This window comes from Puma concolor, chromosome E1, assembly GCF_028749965.1.
Source record: "Puma concolor isolate L17-30 chromosome E1, mPumCon1.1.hap2, whole genome shotgun sequence".
In the NCBI taxonomy this organism is placed as follows: Eukaryota; Metazoa; Chordata; class Mammalia; order Carnivora; family Felidae; genus Puma; species Puma concolor.
Genome location: NC_141680.1, coordinates 43,712,728 through 43,732,786, shown reverse-complemented (window position 1 = coordinate 43,732,786; position 20,059 = coordinate 43,712,728). Strand labels below are relative to the sequence as shown.

The 20,059-nt window shown below is 52.9% G+C and overlaps 1 protein-coding gene across 9 annotated transcripts; it reads right to left on the bottom strand.

Moving 5' to 3' along the window:
* Nucleotides 1-5,978: 5,978 nt before the first annotated feature.
* On the bottom strand, nucleotides 5,979-19,309 carry CD300LG (CD300 molecule like family member g). 9 transcript variants are annotated; one of them, XM_086687438.1, is made up of 8 exons: nucleotides 19,155-19,309; nucleotides 17,926-18,261; nucleotides 15,109-15,210; nucleotides 14,295-14,547; nucleotides 13,497-13,609; nucleotides 11,496-11,587; nucleotides 8,690-8,791; nucleotides 5,979-8,201 (listed from the first exon to the last, which is right to left on the bottom strand). In XM_086687438.1, exons 1-8 carry the CDS (start codon nucleotides 19,201-19,203, stop codon nucleotides 8,088-8,090), a joined length of 1,161 nt encoding a protein of 386 aa, XP_086543564.1. In that variant the 5' UTR covers nucleotides 19,204-19,309; the 3' UTR covers nucleotides 5,979-8,087. The 9 variants fall into 9 exon arrangements, with proteins under 9 accessions (XP_086543564.1, XP_086543566.1, XP_086543570.1 ...); XM_086687440.1 differs by having other exon boundaries at nucleotides 11,535-11,587; XM_086687444.1 differs by having other exon boundaries at nucleotides 14,295-14,376.
* Nucleotides 19,310-20,059: the final 750 nt, after the last annotated feature.

The window sequence follows — 20,059 nt, the reverse complement described above, 5'->3', positions numbered from 1 at the left end:
TTCTGGGCTCTGTTTGTCTTTGGTGGGGGCCCGGTGGATGGCTTCTGGACAGGGTGAGAGGGGGGAACCCAGCACAAGTGATTCTGGAATGGGAGTTGGAGTGAATCGTCTTGTGTCCTGTGATGTCTTCTAAGATTTCGCATTCCACCATTCCACATGCCCTGTCCCTAGAAAATGCTTGTTCTAAATGCTCGGAGCCGGGGGTCTGCGAACATTCATGGGGGCCAGGGGACCCAGGGACTCCATGGCTAATCACTTCACCCAGAACTTGCTGTGTGGAGCAGGCCCCTGTACCTCTTAGGTTCGTTCTCTGTAAAAGTATCATGGACTCTCCCAGCGCTAATGCTGGGATTGGTTCTAGGTGCTCAACCATACATGCCATAGAGAGCTGGTTGAAATGTCACCCACATGTCACCATGGGTGTGTGTGTGTGTGTGTCAGATCCTTCAGGGTGAAGGCATCAGCCTTCCTTCCCACCTTGCATTCTTCAGGGGAGCCTGGAATGTTCACTGGGGATTCTCGGCAGGGGGCTCTAGCTGTTCCCTTCTCCCTGTAACAACCAAATGTGGAACTGGCTTTCTTCCTTCCATTTCCCCCAAAGCATCCACTCGCACAAGGACAAGCGTGGGGGCTGACTTTACCGGTGATTTGGAAGCAACCATAGGGGCTTACGTCTTCCACCTAACGGCTCTGATGAGAATTTAGAATTGAATGTTAAATACCCCAACTCTGAATGTTCCCTGATCATTCCCAGCACATAGAATATTTTTCTGGTCAACCTTTCCCTTTGGGCTCCCCCGCCTCCCTCCGTGTTGCTGGACCCTCTTCCTCTCATTGTTGAACAGCCTTCTTCCCATCTCCTGGGCGTCCTTGGAAAGTGGATATTTCATTGCCATACCTAGCAACCCCACACTTGTATTTTTGTCCTAATCCAGTGGGTCTCAATTCCGGCTGCACATTAGAATCGCCGGAAGTGTGGAAAACAAAACACCAAACAAAACAAAACACAACACAACACAAAACAAAAAACCAATTGCCTGGACCATACTCCAGGTCAGTTAAATCGGAAGGTCTGCAAAGGCTGACTGCTTTATCGTTAATTTCTCGCTCACATTAATGTCTTGCTCACATCACATCTGGTAGGAATTGGGTGTCACTCCTAGCAGTGACTCAGGGATCCAGCCTCTTTCCATTTTTGACACCACCCTCTTTAACAAACAGGCTCCACAGAGGTCACGGAAGAGGAATAAAGTGTAGCGTATTACTCAGGGATTTTATTGGCTAGGTCAGCCTGCCCACATCCATTGGCCAGAATCTCATCATGTTGCCCTGGATTGTTGCAAAGGAGCCTGGGAAATGTAGTTTTCCTTGGTACTCAGGAAGAGGAACTGGGATCTAGCCAGTCTCTGCCAGGCTGGGAGTGGAGTCTGGGAAGCCCTGTGTTTTAACGTTTATTTATTTTTGGGACAGAGAGAGACAGAGCATGAACGGGGGAGGGGCAGAGAGAGAGAGGGAGACACAGAATCGGAAGCAGGCTCCAGGCTCTGAGCCATCAGCCCAGAGCCTGACGCGGGGCTCGAACTCACGGACCGCGAGATCGTGACCTGAGCTGAAGTCGGATGCTTAACCGACTGAGCCACCCAGGTGCCCCTGCCCTGTTTTAAAAGCTCCTCAAGTGATTCTAATCTGTAGCCAAGATTGCCAACCACCGCTCACCTGTTTTCGCCATAACTTTGGGGGTGGAGGCAATCTCCTTTTAGCCCCGAATTGGCCTCAAGCTATTTTCCCAATAAAGATAGTTGAATTTCTTTTTTAAATATTTATTTATTTTTGAGAGAGAGAGAGAGAGAGGGGAGGGGCAGAGAGAAAGGGAGACACAGAATCCGAAGCAGGCTCCAGGCTCTGAGCTGTCAGCACAGAGACCAATGAGGGGCTCGAATTCTCCAACCGTGAGATTGTGACCTGAGCTGAAGTCGGACGCTCAACCAACTGACCCCCTTAGGCGCCCCAAGATAGTTGAATTTCTAAAAGGAATTCTTCCACCATTTTAAAAATTCTTTTTCCCTCCTGGCACAGTAGCACATGGTTAGTAGGGCAGAATGGATTCTTATCATATTATAGTTGGGAAACTGACCTAGAGAGGTGATGAGCTTTGTCCAATGTCACACAGAAAGCCGTTGGCGGACCTGAAACAGACCCCTGGATTCCTGGTTCTCAGGCTGGGGGCTTTCCTTCCAGTGCTGCTTCCCAAAGATCAAGGCAGATTGGCAGAGTCAGGGTGGGGTGCTCTTGGTGGAGGAGGAACATGGGATAAGAAAGGGGACCATGAGCATAAGTGTGGGCTACCTTGCCATCCCCAGATTCAACTCTTCAAGAGATCCAGGCATGCCAGGTGGTTGAGGGTGCCCACGGTCTAAAGCTCGCCCAGCCCCGGCCCCCCCTCCCTCAGAACTGGGTGTAGTGGTGACCCCACAGCCCTGGGAGGGACTGAGCAGGATGTGCAAGGGAACAGGGAGAACTTCTAGCTTATTCCATTCATCTGTGTATCTAATCTAGTCGTTATGATCAAGGTTTTAATTATTTAGAAACTTCTATGTTTTACTTATCTAGTAAGGAAAGTTTTCAACTACTCTCTTGATCGGTGTTATTTTTCTCAGTAATTATTTTTTCTAGAAAGTGAACTCCAGGATCATTTTGTCGGAGTACGCCCTTTTCCCGTGGGGATACTAATTGGAATTGCATGCAACTGGGCCACTCATTGAGAAGGGTTTTCACTCTGCAGTCTTTTCCTGCAAGACCCTGGTCTGTCTCCCTTTCACTCAGGTCTCCTTCCAGCCCAGGCCCCCCACCCCCTACCTGCCCTCCAAGCAGCACTGGTCCGACTGGCGTGCTCTCCAGTCGGCAGCAGACTGATACCAAGGAGACCCCGTGACTGCCTTGTAAAACAAAATTCGTTCCTTTGAAAGGACTGCCCTTGACCCTAAGATTCTCTCTCCTCTACCCTACTCTTAGGGGCCAAAAGGGTCTCCTTTTTATAAAAGGGCTTTCCTATACTTTGGCACGAATCTTAGTACAATTATAATGAATCCCAAATCATCTGTGAACAAGTGAATACAACCATCCGAGGTACACTTGCTGAGATTTTCTTCCGTTAAAAACGTACGTGTTGTAGGGGCACCTGGGTGGCTCAGTTGGTTAAGCACTGATGATTTCGGCTCAGGTCATGATCTCCCGGTTTGGAAGATGGAGCCCCTCATCAGGCTCCGTGCTGAATGTGAAGCCGGATTGGGATTCTCTCTCTCTCTCTCTCTCTCTCTCTCTGTCTCTCCCTCTCCGCCCTTCCCCCACTCACATGCACTCGCTCACGAGCGCGCACTTTCTCTCTCTCTCTCAAAATACATAAATAAACTTAAAAAATGTATGAGTTGGGCAGTGGTCTCAACTTCTGCATAGGAAAGGGCCTTATAAGATAGAGCATGACTCCTGATTTTACATGGAGGAGGTGGGTGCGCCCTGTATAAGTTCTGAACAGGAGCTTAATTCTCTTTGTCACCATTAGTCAGCCTGCAGCATGCATTCGTGACGAAGGACCTAGAAGCGTCTTGAAGCATGACCTTTCTGGGACAATACAAAAGGATAAAGGTAAATTTGGCCCCAATTAGGCAAATAGTATGAAACTTTAAACACAGACACCCTTAGCTACAGCTGCACCCGTGGGATGGGCCCCGTCCGCTACAGGGACGTTTCGAAGTACTTAGTAATTTCAATAATGACTGTAATAGTCATGAAATCTACAGGTGGAGAGCCATTTTCAGGACTTCGGCCCGGTAAATCAGAAAATTATTGTATGCTAAGGCCCAGGGAGAAAAGCTGTCGGAAAACGAGGCTGACCCCGAGGGGTCAACCTTCTGGAGGGATGCCAGAAGACAAAACTGATGATTACAGCAGTCCTCTGAACCCGCTTACCCAAGGACATCTCTTTTGTGGCGGGAGTCCAGTTCACGGGAGCAGCCACACGTCTTTGGGAAAGACCACGCTGGAGCCACGGTGCACCGTGGGGACCAGATGTGGCAGGTGTGAGGCGTGAATGTGCCCCTCTGACCATCATCCCTGCCCAGGAAGGGGGAAGGGCCGTGTCGGCAGCATCTGGAGGTCGCTTCGATTTCTTTCCCTCTTTTTTCATCTCCGCGCACGTTGGCGCGGTGCCGGTCAATTTCACAAATTACCTAAGCGTTTAAAGCCCCCACCCCACCCATCTTTTTCGGGGCTTCGTCTTCCTTCCAGAAACACATCTTCCCCTTTCTGCAGCTCCCCAGAAACCTGCCCTCATAACGTGCGGCAGAGGCGCCCAGGCACTGGTCTGCGGACCATCTCATCTGTGACGATACGAGGAAATTCAGAACAAAGAGGAAAGTTTACGATTAAGCCGAACAGATTTAAGTTTAAGAATTCTATTTTATTCCGACGCGGTGATTGTGAATTTTATCTTATGTGCCAACGTAAGAAATACTTCCTTTTCTTTCTCACTTGAATCTTATTTTTCCCTGAGTCTCTGCTCATCAGAGTAGAAAGAAATGAAATCTCACTCCTGTTTTGGAGGGTTTCCTCCCTTCCCCGGAGTCCTACAAAGATCGAAAGGACTTACACAGTGCCTGGAAAATGGATATTGGAATCTAGTTCAGGCAAAGTGGTGAACAAAGCACCAGTGTGCTTTTTTTTAAAATATATTTTCAGGGGCGCCTGGGTGGCGCAGTCGGTTAAGCGTCCGACTTCAGCCAGGTCACGATCTCGCGGTCCGTGAGTTCGAGCCCCGCGTCGGGCTCTGGGCTGATGGCTCAGAGCCTGGAGCCTGTTTCTGATTCTGTGTCTCCCTCTCTCTCTGCCCCTCCCCCGTTCATGCTCTGTCTCTCTCTGTCCCAAAAAAATAAATAAACGTTAAAAAAAAAATTAAAAAAAAAAAGAAAAAATAAAATAAAATAAAATATATTTTCAAGGGGCGCCTGGGTGGCTTAGTTGGTTGAGCGTCTGACTTCGGCTCAGGTCATGATCTGGCGGTTGGTGGGTTCGAGCCCTGCGTTGGGCTCTGTGCTGACAGCTCAGAGCCTGGAACCTGCTTCGGATTCTGTGTCTCCTTCTCTCTCTGCCCCTCTCCTGCTGGTGCTCTGTGTCTCTCTCTCTCAAAAGTAAATAAACATTAAAAAAAAAGAGAGAAAAATTGAAATGCAAGAATCTAAGCCAGTGTCATCCATGTAAAATAGCAATTAACAACATGTTTAGGGGCGCCTGAGTGGCTCAGTTAAGTGTCCGACTTTGGCTTAGGTCATGATCTTGCAGTTCATGGGTTTGAGCCCCAAATTGGGCTCTGTGCTGACAGCAGAGAGCCCGCTTCAGATCCTCTGTCCCCCTCTCTCTGCCCCATCCCTTCTCTCTCTCTCTCTCTCAAAAATAGATAAACATTTAAAACAACAACAACAATGTCTAGTTTGTGCCATTTCACAAAGAAAACTCTAGGCTCACATGCCTTCCTGCTGAATTCTACCAAGTGTATAAAGAAGAACGATTAGTAACTTACACAAATTCTGCCAGAGACTTGAAAAGGAGGTAATATTTCCCAGCTTACACTGATACCAAACCCAGACAGAGTGCTTAACAACAAAATAAAACTACCAGCCAACATTCTTCATGGCTAAAGTAACACCAAGGACACAATGCTGGTTTAACATTAGAAAGTCAAAGAACAGAGTCTTTGACTCTGTTTTTTGACTAAAAGAACATATGATCATCTCAATAGCTGCAGAAAAATCATTGACAAAATTAATATTCATTTTTCATTAAAAAAAAGCAAACAAAATTCTCAGTAAACTAGAAACAGAAGGGAACCTTCCCAACCTGATAAAAGATGAAAACCCTATAGACAATATCATACTTTTGGTGAGACCGAGTACCTTCCCCTTAAGATCAGGGACAAGGCAAGAATGTCTGCTTTCAACATCTCTTTTTATTTTTACGAAAAAAATTTGTTTCGGGGGGCGCCTGGGTGGCTCAGTCGGTCAAGCATCCGACTTGGGCTCAGGTCATGATCTCGCGGTTCGTGGGTTCGAGCCCTGCATCAAGCTCTGCACTGACATTGCAGAGCCTGCTTAGGTTTCTCTCTCTCCCCCTCTCTCTCTCTCTCAAAATAAATAAATAAATAAACTTCATAAAAAAGGGATAAACCCATGTGATCCATTCAAGAGGAGTAGACCTCCTGCTCTGGTGCTAGGCTCGGGGGCCTCACGCTCAGATCGAGCCCCATGATGCCTCCCCCTGCTGTAGCGCTGGGTACCTGTCACTTCTGCAAAGTGCTGCATGTGGAGAGCACGTGTCTCCTGCTCTGGAGGTGCCTGAAAGCTCATCATGACCCCTTCTACCTTCTCTGCTTCTGTTTTCTCTTAGCCTATGAGCCACCGCCTCCTGGAGGAACTTAGAAAAATCTCTCCTGGGGTGCCTTGGCCGGCTCAGTCACTGGAGCCTGCGACTCTTGATCTCGGGGTTGTGAGTTCGAGCTCCAGGTTGGGTGTCGAGATTATGTAAAAATAAAAATCTTTTTAAAAAAAGAATTAAGTGGGACATGACAAGCAGGCTATAAAGTTGTATATCCAAAAGAGTCTGTAAGAGAACAACAGCAAATGATGTGGAGAAAAAAAAAAAAACTGGAAGGAAATCCAACAAAATGCAGCAATGATGGTCTCCGGCAGTAATGAATCTGGGCGACCTGTTTTTTTCTCCTCCCCTTCTGTCTTCCTAACTTATCTATACTGAGCAATCCCTCATTTCATTTTTTAAAGAAAGTGGAAAAAGAAAATATAGCAGTTCTGGTATTCTACCCCCACCCCTGTCCCCTCCCCAGGGATCCAGACTCAGGGTCACGTTCAGGTTCCTCTAAGGTTCCTGTCCAGTCCTCTCCTTCCTGCCTTTCAGAAGCCCACCTGCACCCTGTGGTTTCCTACCTCCACCCGCCTTCCCCCCCCACCCCCAGCCCCAATCCATAGGCAATTAACCCTTTCCAGACCAGGAAGGAGCCAAGCTTTTCTCCATCCTACTTCCAAAGCCTGGGATGCATGTCTGGGTGGGGATCTGGGAAAGGCAACCGTCCCTGCCAGCCCTGAACTCACCTCTCATGGACATAGCAGCCTCTGTGTGTGTGTGTGTGTGGGGGGGGCAGGTGGGAGTCCCCAGACACTGAATGTAGGCTCTAAGCTGGATGAACCCGAAAATTTAACAGGCCCACTGGTTCTCAAACTCAAGTATTTGAGTTTGAGACATTTGTTAGAAAGGCAGGGTTGTGAGCCCAGCCCATAGTAGGTCCCCGGAATCATATTTTTAAATTAAATTAAATTAAATTAAATTAAATTAAAAATTTTATTGGGGGGGCAGAGGGAGAGAGAGAGAGAGAGAGAGACAATCCCAAGCAGGCTCCATGTTCAACGCCCCCACCACCCTGGGATCATGACCTGAGCTGAAATCAAGAGTCAGATGCTCAACCGCCTGAGCCACCCAGGCACCCCCAGGGAATCACATGTTTCACCAGCCTCCTGAAGGACTGCGGTGCAGGTGGTTTACAGGCACATTTCGAAAATCAGAACCCCGTCTGTCCCCAGCAAGATTTCTTTCTCACTCATGCAGGAGACAGTGGTGCTGAGTCAGGAAGGAAGAGAGAAGATGGTGAGGTCTGGAGATGGGTGGCTGTTGTTGGGCGCCCAGGCCCAGGGGATTTCTTGCAACAGATACAAAGTCAGACCAGATCTCCGGAGCTGGGCCCGGCTCTGGCGAGCTCCACGGGCCGTAAGTTCCTTGGCTGCACGACTAGGCCAGCATGTGAACATACTGGGCATGTCCCAGGCTCCCGCTGGGACTGTGAGACCCCCACTGCAGGCTCCGGGGCTGACAAAAGCTTCCAGTCGGGCTGGGGCACGAAGGAGGAGAGCCTGGAAAGGGTTAGGGGACAGCCCCAGAGCCTGGCAGGTGACCTCTGAAAGCTGTACCAGGAAACTTATCCAGGTTAGCGCATAGCCAGCCATTCAGATCCCCCGTAAGCATTTTCGCCGCTACACTGAGATGAACTTCGAGAAGCCGGGCTCCTCCCCAGACATGTGGAGGGGAGGCCCTGGGATCATGTCCCCCTCCTGGTCCTGGAAATAGACTTCTTCTTCCTCTGAAGTCTGTAAAGACAACGGTCAGGCAATGAAAAGCAGAGTCCAGCTGGGGCAGGGTGAGGGGTGGCCCAGGTGCCTGCGGGGTCGACCCTAGCCTTTTCCACAGTTCTGGGCCTCTATCTAAGGGGCAGAGACTGACAAGTTCTCCCCAGACCTCTCAGGCTTTGATTCATGCCCCCACCTCCTCCCAAACATCCACCCCCTCGGGAGAGCATCTTCATAGCCTCTGGCAGCCCAGAGCTCTTGCAACTGTGACTACCAACAAGCTATTCAAGAACTTTCTGGATGGGGGGAAAAGAGGATGTAAGGTCAAGAGTCCTGAGTTCTGAATGAAAAGTCCTGAGTTATGATGGCGTAGGTGGGTGGATGCAGGGGGCAGTGTTCAGGGAGCGGATGCCGAAGAAAGCGTCCCCCCTCCACCCACCAATTTCCCCGCATTGTCAGAGAGGAGCCCGACTGGGCGGCTCCAGACCCCCAGTGCCTTCTGTTCACACCTGGCTGGGGCCCCGGATTTCTGTGCAGGGGTTGACGGAGGGCTCTGGGCTGGCTCGAGGCCCAGGGGGCCCTGCAAGGTTGATCACGGCGTAGTCCAGCGACTGAAACAGAGATTCAGAACAGTCCATTCTTGGCAGGGGTGATGTTCCCCCACCACAGCGAGGGGAGGGAAACAAGGGGGGGGGTGGAGAACACAGGCTGTGGAGTCAGAGTCCTTCCGTCCTGTTTCCTACATCTCAGAGTGACCTTGGGCAAGCCTCCTAACCTCTCTGAGGCTCAGTTTCCTCAGCTGTAAAATGGGGATAAGAATTTTTCTTCCCTCAGGGTTGTGATGACTATTCATGGTAGTGTTTTACAGCTCAACACCTGGGAACTCCTGGAACGATTTTGTTTTTATTATTGTTATTTCTATCCTTGAGGCAGAAAGAATGTACAGGCTCAAGGTTCTCCGCAGGCCCTGGTGGGGGGGGGGGGCGGGGGGAGCAAATGTGAATACCTCAAAGGTTCACCGATTAACAAACCGCAAAGGAAAAGTTCTTTACAAATCGTTAAGTCTGAGCACCCCCTCCTTGATCAGATAAGGAAACCAAGGCTGAATGAGTAGGAGTCATCCTGTGACCAGGCCTGGCGGTCCCCACAGGTCCCCAGGTCAGGAATGCCAGCCCCTCCCCCATTTCCCCCAGCCAAGTCTCCCAAGGGCATAGCTGCCCTTAGGTGTCCCAGCCAGTAAGTCCCATGGCCCAGTGGGCTCTAAAGACAAAGAAAGAAACCCCCGTTTTCTGAGTGTCTCACTTCACTTGTGCCTCACCACAACCCAATGACACTGAGGCTCAGAGAGGTGATGTAACTTGCCAGATGAAACACAGCTGCTGAGTAGCTGAGCTGGGAATTGTACTCACGACCATGTGACCTCAGACCCCAGTTCTTTTCCTATACCACGCTGCCCGCCTGCCGACCTGGCAGGGCGTGACTCACACTTCTTGTTTCCATGTCCCTCGTCTCCTAACTGTCCCCTTCCCCCTATTGCTATCACCGCCCTAGCGGCAGGGGATGGAGACAGAGGCGGACATCTGAGCCGTCTCTGGTGACACATCCAGGCTCACAGGACAAGATGAAAATCAGAGCACAATTTCTCAGGCAGGCTAGGACTGGGGACACGAGGGGACAAGGGAACAGGGGAAGGGGAAGGAGAAGTCACAAATCCTGTCACTCATGGCCCTGGTCTCTCCCGGCCCTGTCTACGGTGAGGACCCGGCATAGCTGGGGCTCGATCAGAGGACTCCCGTTGTCACATCCATTCTCCATTAACCCCGTATTTATAGCTTTGTGATTTGGCCCAAACCCAGCCACTGCTGACCGCTGACCACCAGCAGCCACGCCAGTGTCACCTATTCAAGGGTGACTGAATTTGAGGAAAGAGCCTCATGGAGCAGAGACTAAACCACACATGCATGCAGGCAGTGGCCAGGACCACCACCTGACGTCCAGGGCGGGTCCCTCGTTGGTCCCTCTGCCCACGCCATGGGCCACGGGCCCGCTCCAGCAAGTGTGGAGACATTTTCTGTGTGGCTGAACATACAAGCTACATAGGAGAGCCTCCTGGTCCAGGTGCTAGAAAAATAGCAGGGAATCAGGGAAGCCTTGGGAAGTGGGAGTCGAGTCCTGATCGGAGCCCAGCACTGCCCTCTAGGATGAGAACTTCTTGCAATAGCTCTCTGGGCAGCGGAAATGCTGGTCTGACCCCTCATACTTCCCTCTGAGTTTTACACACCCCTGGGGCTCTCTGGCAGAGCTGGCAGAGCGTCCCCTTCCCTCTTTGACCTGAATGTGGGTGAAGAAAACCCCAAGCCCTTTAAATTCCACCCGCAGACTCTGCTAGGAAAACTGCAAAGAAGCCAAAAGGGAAATAAACCAAAGAAAACCAAAAGCTCTCAATTGGTCATGTTCACAGGTTCTTGCCTCGGACCCTCTCGGGAGACCTTGTTTCATCCTTCCCTCGACAAGGGTCCCCCAGCCACCCACCAGCCTCTCGGCCCCTGTGCCCTTTCTTGTCTCCTCCCACTTGAGCAGGAAGAGTCCCATGCAGCCCTTCCCCAGTGTGGGCACAGGGGGCTGATGCAGGCACTCTGGCCTCCCCAGCAGTTCTCCCTCCTGCCCCGCCCCTCTTCTAGAAGGCAAGGTGCACCCCAGGAGGCATAGCCAGGAGGCGGGGCTCTGGCAGCCCCCCTCCCATCCTTGTCCATGACCTTTCTCTCACTTCTGTCCGCCATCTCTGGCCTTGTCGAGCTTCCTGAGACAACAGCAGCTGCTTCCTAAGCCAAAGCCCAGTACCCCATTCCTGCCCCAGCCCCTCCCCGGGGGGGATCAGGCCTGAGTCTTTTGTCCTTGCTGGCGCCAGGAAAGAAGGCAATGGCGGCCCCCCTTTCCCGCCCCCATGTTTAAGAGAATGGAGAGGAGGCATCTCAGTAAACAGCCCAGGGAGGGGTGGGGGGCTGGGTGAGGCAGGTGTGGCCTCTGTGTCCTGAGCCCGTGGTTCTGCAGCCCTCCCAAAGACTCCTCTGGATCCTGCTCTGACAATGTCTGGTTCTAAGAGGGGGAGGGGAAGAGGGCGCTGGGTCCCCGGGAAAGACCCCTGCCTGGTACCCGCTGGGAAGTCAGGGTGAGGAGGGGCACTCTGTGGCTTGCACCTGGTTTTGGGGCTCACTCACACTCCCCAGAGATGGAATGCAAGCCTTGCCTGGAGGACGGTCATGGGCAACCGGGTAGGGAGACGCAGAGGCAGGGCCGGGAATCCTGATGTCCTACCGCACAGGGATCCGAGTTTGGGCCAGCTGCCTTCCTTACCAAGTGTGAGAGGTGGACCTTCTCGTTCCTCTGTGTCTCTGTGGCCAGTTGAGCTGAAAGAGACCAGCAGGAATACCCTGAAGCCTGCACCGGCTCCCACAGAGGTGGACTGACCCCCCTATACTTTAGAGCAGGGCCTTCCCTACAGGAAGCAGGCAGACAGGCTGTGCAGAGAAGCTCCTTCCAGCTTGGTGCCTCAGCACGGATCCAGCCTTTTGGGATCAGTCCATGGACATCCCCTTGTGTGGGCCGGAAACTGGCTGGGGAAGTAATTCCATGGGCTAAGGTCATTGCTTTTAAACCTCAGTGTGCATACAGGATCCCAGGACATTTTATAAAAATGCCCACTCCCATTCAGCAGGTTGGAGGTGGGGCCTGAGAGTCTTTTTTTTATTTAAAAAAAAAAGTTTTTTTTTAACGTTTTTATTTATTTTGACACAGAGAGAGACAGAGCACGAGCAGGGGAGGGGCAGAGAGAGGGAGACACAGAATCTGAGGCAGGCTCCATGCTCTGAGCGGTCGGCACAGAGCCCGATGCGTGGCTCAAACTCACAGACTGAGATCATGACCTGAGCCGAAGTCGGACACTCAACCGACTGAGCCACTCAGGCGCCTCGGGGCCTGAGAATCTTTTAACAGGCTATCAGGGGATGTCACTGCTGCTAGCTGGGGACCACAATTTGAGAGGCAAGGTGCTAAGAAGTTCTGAGGTCTTGATCAGGAATGCTCCCACTCTGTGTGCTCTCCCTGACTCCTCTGTGGTGACCTGGGGACATGGGCAAAGCCGACATTTCTTCCTGGGGGCCACACAAGAAGAAGTCGGAGGCAGGCCCAGGATCCCCCCCTCACCCCCCTCCCATGGCCAGGATCCCCCCCATGGCCACCTGCACTAGGACAACATTGCTCATTTGCAAAGGGCTCTGGCACCCTTCATCCTGGCTCCACCGTGTCCTGGCTGTGCAAACTCGGGGCAAGCTGAGTAACCACCCTGCCTTAGTTTCTTCCCCTGTAAAACGGGGGCACTTGTAGTAAGTTTCTAATGCCACAGTATTGAGAGCATTAAAGGGGATAAAAGCAACAGAAGCAACAGAAGCGACAGAAGCGACAGAAGGCACATAGCAGCTCCTGTGACCGTCATTTCAGCCAACCCTCTTACACTGTGCTGTTCATCAAAGGAGCCACGAGCCGCGACGGCCGCAGTCATGCAGGCATGACTACTCTGAATTATTCGGGGTTTTAAAGACTCCATATGAAAAAAATGCAGAATGTGGAATATGTATCACTAAGCTTTTTATACTGATTCCACGTTGAAAGGGTAACGTTTTGGAAATATCACGTTTATAAAGTATATGATTAAAATTAACAGCTCCGGTTTCCTTTTACTTTTTTTCATGTTAACGATTCGAGAAGTTGAGACTTCACGTGTGGCTTGTGTTCTATTTCTGCTGTATTCTCTATCTGTGATCTGAAAAAGCTGTGGCTCAGGGAAGTTAGGTGACTTCCCCAAGGTCACACAGATAAAAAGTAGCAGAGCTGGGATTTGAAGCCACGCCTTGACGGGAGCTGAGCACGTCTCCAGACCCCGAGGCAGGGTCCATCCTGGTCAAGTGCTTAGTCTCCTAGCCCTCCTGCGCCCCGCCCCGCCCCCACAGCAGTCACACCGGGAGCTAGATCTGTGGAGGCTGGACGTGGGTTTGCTGGGATCGGTAGGGACAGAAGTGACTGATGAGTTCGGACAGATGGGAGCAAGCCAAGAGCTCCCATTCTCCCATTCCCACATCTGAATTGCTTTTTCCTAATGTTGACTGACCTGGGGCTCCCTCTGAAGGGAAGGGCGGGGCTCCTGATGCCCATATCTCAGAGGGAAACACTGACCCATAAGGTGTCCCTGCAATGGTGGGGGGACTGCAGGTCTCAGTGAGGTCCTTGGCCTCCCATCCTCTCCTCCCTACTTTTGCTCACCTTCCTTCCTCCAGCGGAGAAGATAGCTGCCGAGGGCAGCCAGGCCCGCAGCCAGAAGAAGGGACAGCAGCACCAGGACCGGGGCCAAGATGCGGACCATTGGGATGGAGACCCTGTGGGTGAGGCGGGAGGAGCCCAGCAGCTGTCACCAGACGTCAGTGGCATGCCGTGCACCGTGGCATTCTTAGTCTGCTTCCCAGCCATGTCCTTTGACTTTCCCCAGGAGATCAGAGGGCCCCAGGGACCGCAGCGTCTGGTCCCAGTGGAAGGGACCCCCGCCCCCACTACCAACCCCAGGAAACACTTTCAGCTAGGTCTGGACTTGGCAACAGTTAGGCAGGAAGCCTCAGTCAGTCACTGAACGCGATGATATATAACCCCCAAGAACCAATCCTTCAGGCTGGGACTCCATTTGGGTGAGAAAAAAAACCAATTTGGGGGGGTCGGGTTCCATATTTTCATGCTTGGCCCAGGGCCCAGTGCAAAGTATGCAGGCAAAACTGGGGTGGCTGCCTCTTAGGCTGGGGCAGGGAGAGAGGTGGGGACTGGGGCCACGGTGGACCCTTCACCTGGGGGGGGGCGGGGTCTGTGTGTCCACAGCACCAGGGCTGCTGGCTCGGCAGTGTAGGTTGTTCACTGCTCAAGGGCCCTCCTGAGGGGGCTGGGGACCGCGTCTGCCCTCCGCACTGTGACAGGAGGCTGTGTTGGCCTGGGGGAAGTGCTAGGACCTCACTTGCTCAAAGACACCTTATGCTTTGAGGATGGCCTGAAAGGTGACCTTGGTCGCCTGGGGCTCACCTGGACAGGGAGGTCCTACTGGGGGCCAGACGAGTGTCCTCCGTCGAGGCGGGCTCCGGCTGTGTGGATGGGCGGAGGGTCCCTGCATGAGGAGAGGTTGCTTCGTGAGGAGAGGTGCCTGCATATGGAGAGGTTCCTGCATACGGGGTGGTTCCTGTGGGCCCGGACGGAGTGGTCCCTGGGAACAGAGAGGCCTCGGCCCCTGTCTTCCCCCGCGTGGCTGTGGTGACTGTTTGGTGGAGACCAGGAGAAGCTACAAGTCCAAAAGCAATGCCTCAGCACCTCCTCTGATCCTCGAATCCCAGCGTTTCCCAGACCTCTGACCCTCGATCCCTGGACGCAGGACCAACTTCTCAGAACAATCCCAGCTAAAGGACACCCCGGGTGTCCTAGACGAAGCCATCTGAGCAAGCAGGCCTTATCTCAGGCACACCCCACACCCGTGTGTGGTTTTCAGCCCCTTTCGGTGCCTGTGTGATCACACCCCGCCCCTACGGTCCTGGACAGTTATCACCTCTGCCCTCACCTCATGTCACCATCACAGACCCACCCTCACCACCTATGCCTCTGCAGGCCTTGACCTCCCTCAGCAGCCACGGGGTCCACAGGGCAGGGCGACAGGGACAGGTCCAGGGGTCAGGCTGTACTGCTTCTCACTGGAACTAACCCCGCTGAGTCCCTGATTCCTCCACGGACAGTACAGCTCCCAGGCTCTGGGGGCCCATAAAGGGCAGTGCCTGGCACCAGGTCAGGCACTCCAGGGGTGTTTCTTTAGAGAGGAATGGAGGAGAGACAGAAAAAACCATTCACTCACTCAATTCTGGGAGCGGAGTTTGCCAAGCTTTTGCCTGGGGCTGGAGGCTCCTTGTAGCAAGAGGCTGGAAGGAGGGAGTGGGGGAGGGAGGGCAGCAGGGACCTAGGGAAAGGGAGAGGCTGGTCTCAGGGGAGGCCAGGATCACTGCTCCGGGCCAGATTTCCTGCCTGGGTTGCAGCCAGTGGCTTTCCCGCCCCCACCTCTGTTCACAGCCTTCGCAGTCTCCCCTCAGCCGCTTGGGAGCCATGGTTGGTAGATGCTAGCTGACGGCTGGCCTCCCACTCAGCTCAGACCCTCGGCTTCCCTTGTCCCCAGCTGCCCACCAGCCTGCCCTTTCCAAGGCACGCTTTGCACCAATACGGGTTTCGTCTCTAAAAATATACCGGATCCCATCACTTCTTGCTTTAGAGCAGTTAATGGCCCCCTCATTGCCTATAAGCGGAAGCTCAAGCTTTGCAACATGCCTTTCAAAGTCTTTGAAACTCAGACCCTGGGGCGCCTGGGTGGCTCAGTCTGTTGATCAGCTGATCGGCTGACTTTGGCTCAGGTCATGACCTCACGGTTTAGGAGTTCAAGCCCCACTGGGGGCCCTCTGTGGTCAGCACAGAGCCCCCTTCAGATCCTCTGTCGCCCTCTCTCTCTGCCCCTCCCCTGCCTGTGCTCTCTCTCAAAAAAATAAATAAGCATTAAAACTCAGACCTCCGCTCGCTATGTTGGCTTTACGTCTTTGCCATCTGGTGTACGAGCCACACCACTATTTGCCCTCTGTGCCTAATTAAGGTGTCCCGTCGGCCTCTATGCCTTGTGTGTCCCCTGCCTCTCCTCTCCATCTTGGCCTAAACCACCTTCTTTCTGTCCTCCCCTCCTCCATCATGCCTTCCCCAGAAGGAGCAAGTCCCTTCTTCTTGAGTAGGTAGCCACAGTACCCTGCGCCCAATTATGTTGCAACACGTTGTTTCCTGGGACTCCCTGCGAGGCTAGGACCTCTCAAGAACAAAATGCCTAGCTTCTGCCAGCACAGTGGGCAGAAACGTGGTGTGGCCGATCCCCCGGGAGCCGCCGAGCTCCCTGACTCCCCAGTGCCCCTCAGTCACCTCTGTGCTGGAAAGCCATCCCGGACTCACTCACTCCCTTTCCCCACCATCCTCTATTCTAACACAAGGTCAAGCTTTCTCCGACCTTCCGCAAATAGTGAGTATTTATCTCTTCCTTTCCAATATTTATACTTCTTTATCTTGTCGCATTTCATTGCCTCGAGCCTCCAGGCAATGGTGAACAAAAGAAATGAGAGCGGGTTCTTGTCTTGTTCTGACCTTTCTAGAAATTCTAATCTTTTACCGTACTCGGTGGTGCGCTGGAGACAGCTCACACTGACCCGGGAGAGCGGACTGTCCACCTTTTCAGGAATTTTGTGAGCTGGTTGTTAAACTATCGGTGGCTAGAAATTGGCAAGGGCAGGGGCATTTAAACCACAGAAACTGGCAAACATTGCAAATCAGAGCTTCTGCAGCCGGTTGTCATTCACCAGCATGCCACGGCCGTCAATCTTCTTTATGTTCTATATCCCAAATGTTATCAGAGAAAGGTTAACCACGTCTGACACAGGGTAACATAATAATGCATACATCATACACAAATGAATATTTACAAGTGAGGTAAAAATTGAAAATAGAGAGCCCAAATACAGATAAAATTGACCACCACTAGGTAAGAATGAGGTCTGAATACCGATGAAAATCAGAAGAAATCAGAGAATCTTGTAAATCATGGAGAACAGGTTCAATGTGGTTTTGGTGCTGCTGTTATTATTTCGTGAGCACATTTCTATTTCCTTGAATGAAAATAAAGACCCATGGATGTCGGGGATCTGGCAGTGGGGATGGGGCCGGGGGTGGGATGGGGCTCAGCTATGGGGCCAGGAAAGGGCAAGAGGAGACACCAAAGCCGGAAAAAATCTGGATTGGAATCCTGGTTCCACCACTCCCTGCCATGAGACCTTGGGCAAATCATTCCATCTCTGCAGTCTCACCCCCCCCCCCCGATGTGTCAAAAAAGATGCAAAGACCTGCCTCACCCTCACTGGCTAGTGGACGGGGGCTGCCCACCTCCCTGGGTCCTCTCTGACTTCTTTCTTCTCAGCTCTGCAGAGCCAGGTAGGATTCTGGGCATCCAGAGAAATGCTCAGTCCCCAGCCGGAGCCCCATGACTCCAGCCTCAGTCCCCTAGTGTCCCTGAGCTCAACGAGCTCCTCCGAGGCTGGTTCCCAGGCCCTCCTCACACTTGACTTTGGGACTTCAACATCTGGGGAAGAGAAGCAAGAAGGAAGAGCTGGGGCCACAAGCCAGGCGAGGCCCGTGTGGCCATGGCTTGGCAGTGCGGTGGAGTGCGTCTGGGATGCACGATGGTGGGTCCTGCCTGCGGAATCCTCAGGAATATCTCTGACTCTGAGGAGGGAGGCTTTTTTATTCTGTGGGACGTTCACCTTGTCCCCCACCTCCCCCCCACCCCAGCCCATGGCAATCTCTCTCCCACATATGAGCAAAAAGGAAAGGCACCGAGCACAGAGTTTGACGGATCTGCGAGATGTGACCTTGGGAAACAGCGGCTGAGGCTCACGCCACCCTGGTGTCACCTCACCGAGTCCCTGAGACCCGCCCGTCCCCCCCCCCCAGCCCGTGCCCCGCCCTGATGAGGTTATGCAAGCACTCCACCCTTTGGTGATGGGGAACCGGGTCCAGCACCGATCAGCTGCCCACCTGTCCCTCTTCCCCTCCATATCACCCATGCCCCATCCGGGGAAGGAGAGACATTTGTTACCTGGAAAGACAAGCAGAGAGACCCGGAAAGATTCATCTCGGCCCAGTTTTGAGACCCCACAGAAGTACTTCCCGGCATCCTGCAGGGTGAGTTTCCTCAGGGTCACTTTGAGTGTGAGCTCCTGGGGGTTGTCTTGGAGGGACACCCTGCCCTCCGTCCTCTCCTGGCCGTCGTCCCCCGCGTAGACGGTGCTGGAGCAGCGGGAGATAAAGAACCCACTCTCCTTGCACCAGTATTTCTTGTGCTTCCTCAGCTCCTCTCTGTAGGTGCACTGCAGGGACACGGTGTCACCTTCAAATCCACTGATCTCCTTGGGGCCCACCAGGGCTCCACAACCTGCAACCAGAGCAGGGACGGAGGTCGGAATCCCTTGGATGCGAGTACCAGGGTCAAGACCACAAGACGCCTCTTCTCTCACTCCCTCCTGCGGCTGCCCTCTAAGAGCTGGTAGTCCCTTCCCCGCCAAGGGATATTAGGACAGGGCTGTTGCTGGTCCCCTAAACTGGGGGTACTGAAGGATGGTGATGGGGGAAGTTCTAGATTCACACAGCCCAGAGTCTGAATCCTGGCACTGCCATTTAGTAGCTGTGCGACCTTGGGGGAAGTTGCTTGACCTCCCTGGCCATCTGGGTTTTCTCATCTACAGATGATGATGATGATGATACCGTCCTATTTCATTGAAATCGAGACGCTGTCACATGGAAGAGACACCATAATTTTATATACCACTAAGAAAAAGCATCGTCACTCGAACAATTGTCATCGGGGACAAGATGCATCCTGATACTTGATGTTAAAAAGTTAAAAAAAAAAAAGACGGGCCGTGAAGTGATGAGACCGGATACTTCTCACCAGCGGAGGCTCTAGACATATTTGCAGAGTTTACCATGGCAACCACATAGGGGGCATCCGGTCTCCCTCCAGGCTGAGTGTGGAGTAGGAAATGAAAGATGACAGGTAAAACCTCCCTTATGGCCACCTGACCAGGGAGGGTTTGGAACGGATAGGGCAGGGAGAAAACCCGGCTCTAAGAAACAGCACCCCCCCCCCCCGTCCCCCCCAAACCTCTGCGGGCTGAGGGCTAGTGCGGTGGACTGAACCTGGAAGGATCAGGCGGCTAGGCTGGGTCGCAAAAAGGGACGGTGGGATCAAGAGGTCCTCTCTCTGCCAGCTGGGGCCTGAGCCCCGCATCCCTCCACCATACTCCCTCCCCGCCCCCCTCCCCTCACCTGGGAACAAGAGGCAGCCCCACAGCAGGACCAGGACGAGGGGCCACATGGTGGCCGCTGGACGTGCAGGAGCACACGCGGGAACTGGGAGCTCCTCTCCGGGCCACGCGGGGCTTTAACTTCCTCCAGAGGCACGAGATCAAGACACGGAAGGGGGGGAGGGGCCGTGTCGGTCACACCCTCCGCGCCCAGGGGGAGGCGCCTCTGTCATTCCCTTTACTGACCCTCCCGGTGCAGCGCCAGCCCCGTGGGTTACCGTCCCCCTCCCTCCCCAGCCCCCCCCCCCGGGGCGCTTCACCCAAACCCGTGCCCCTGGGGGGAGGGGGGGGAAGGGGTCTTAACCATGCCCGCCGCCGTGCACCCCAGAAGGTCTGAGTGTAGCGTTCAGGGAGTCCACAAATTTGGATGGGAAAAAACTTGCACATTGACTTTTACTAACCTTTAAGGGATTTATCTTTTCCTTCTAGTGTGAGTGTTAGCAGTGCCTGTGACTCTGTCACCAAAAAAAAAAAAAAAAAAAAAAAAAAAGGCAGACACTAGATAGAGCACATCAAGTTGTCGCCGACAGCTCCAAATACCGTATGTGTCCCTCAGGACTTGGAAAAGAGTTACTAGGCCTGCCACCAGAGCTGATTTTTGAAAGCGCTGATGGAACACATTTATTACTATATCACACAATTATAAGTACTTTGATAATCACTTCAATATTATTGGTTTTCTTTTAGGCATATGGATGTGATCTTACATGTTTAAAAGACGGTTCTTCTGAGAGGAGGTCCATAAGCTTTACCAGACTAAGTGGTCAGCGGTACCGAGGTTAGGGGTCCTGGTGGCAGCGCCCACTGCCCCTCCCTCTGCGTCGCCTCCCGAGGACGCAGTACCGCTTTTGGCCACCGGGCGGCGAT

What these genes read in the sequence shown, in the direction of transcription:
- CD300LG (XM_086687438.1), bottom strand. Translation starts at nt 19,203, where the DNA reads ATGTGGCCCCTCGTCCTGGTCCTGCTGTGGGGCTGCCTCTTGTTCCCA. An exon ending in AGTAGGACCTCCCTGTCCAG is followed by an intron (nt 13,610 to 14,294) that starts GTGAGCCCCAGG and finishes CCTCACCCACAG; the next exon opens with GGTCTCCATCCCAATGGTCC. An exon ending in TCTCCGCTGGAGGAAGGAAG is followed by an intron (nt 11,588 to 13,496) that starts GTGAGCAAAAGT and finishes GGTCTCTTTCAG; the next exon opens with CTCAACTGGCCACAGAGACA.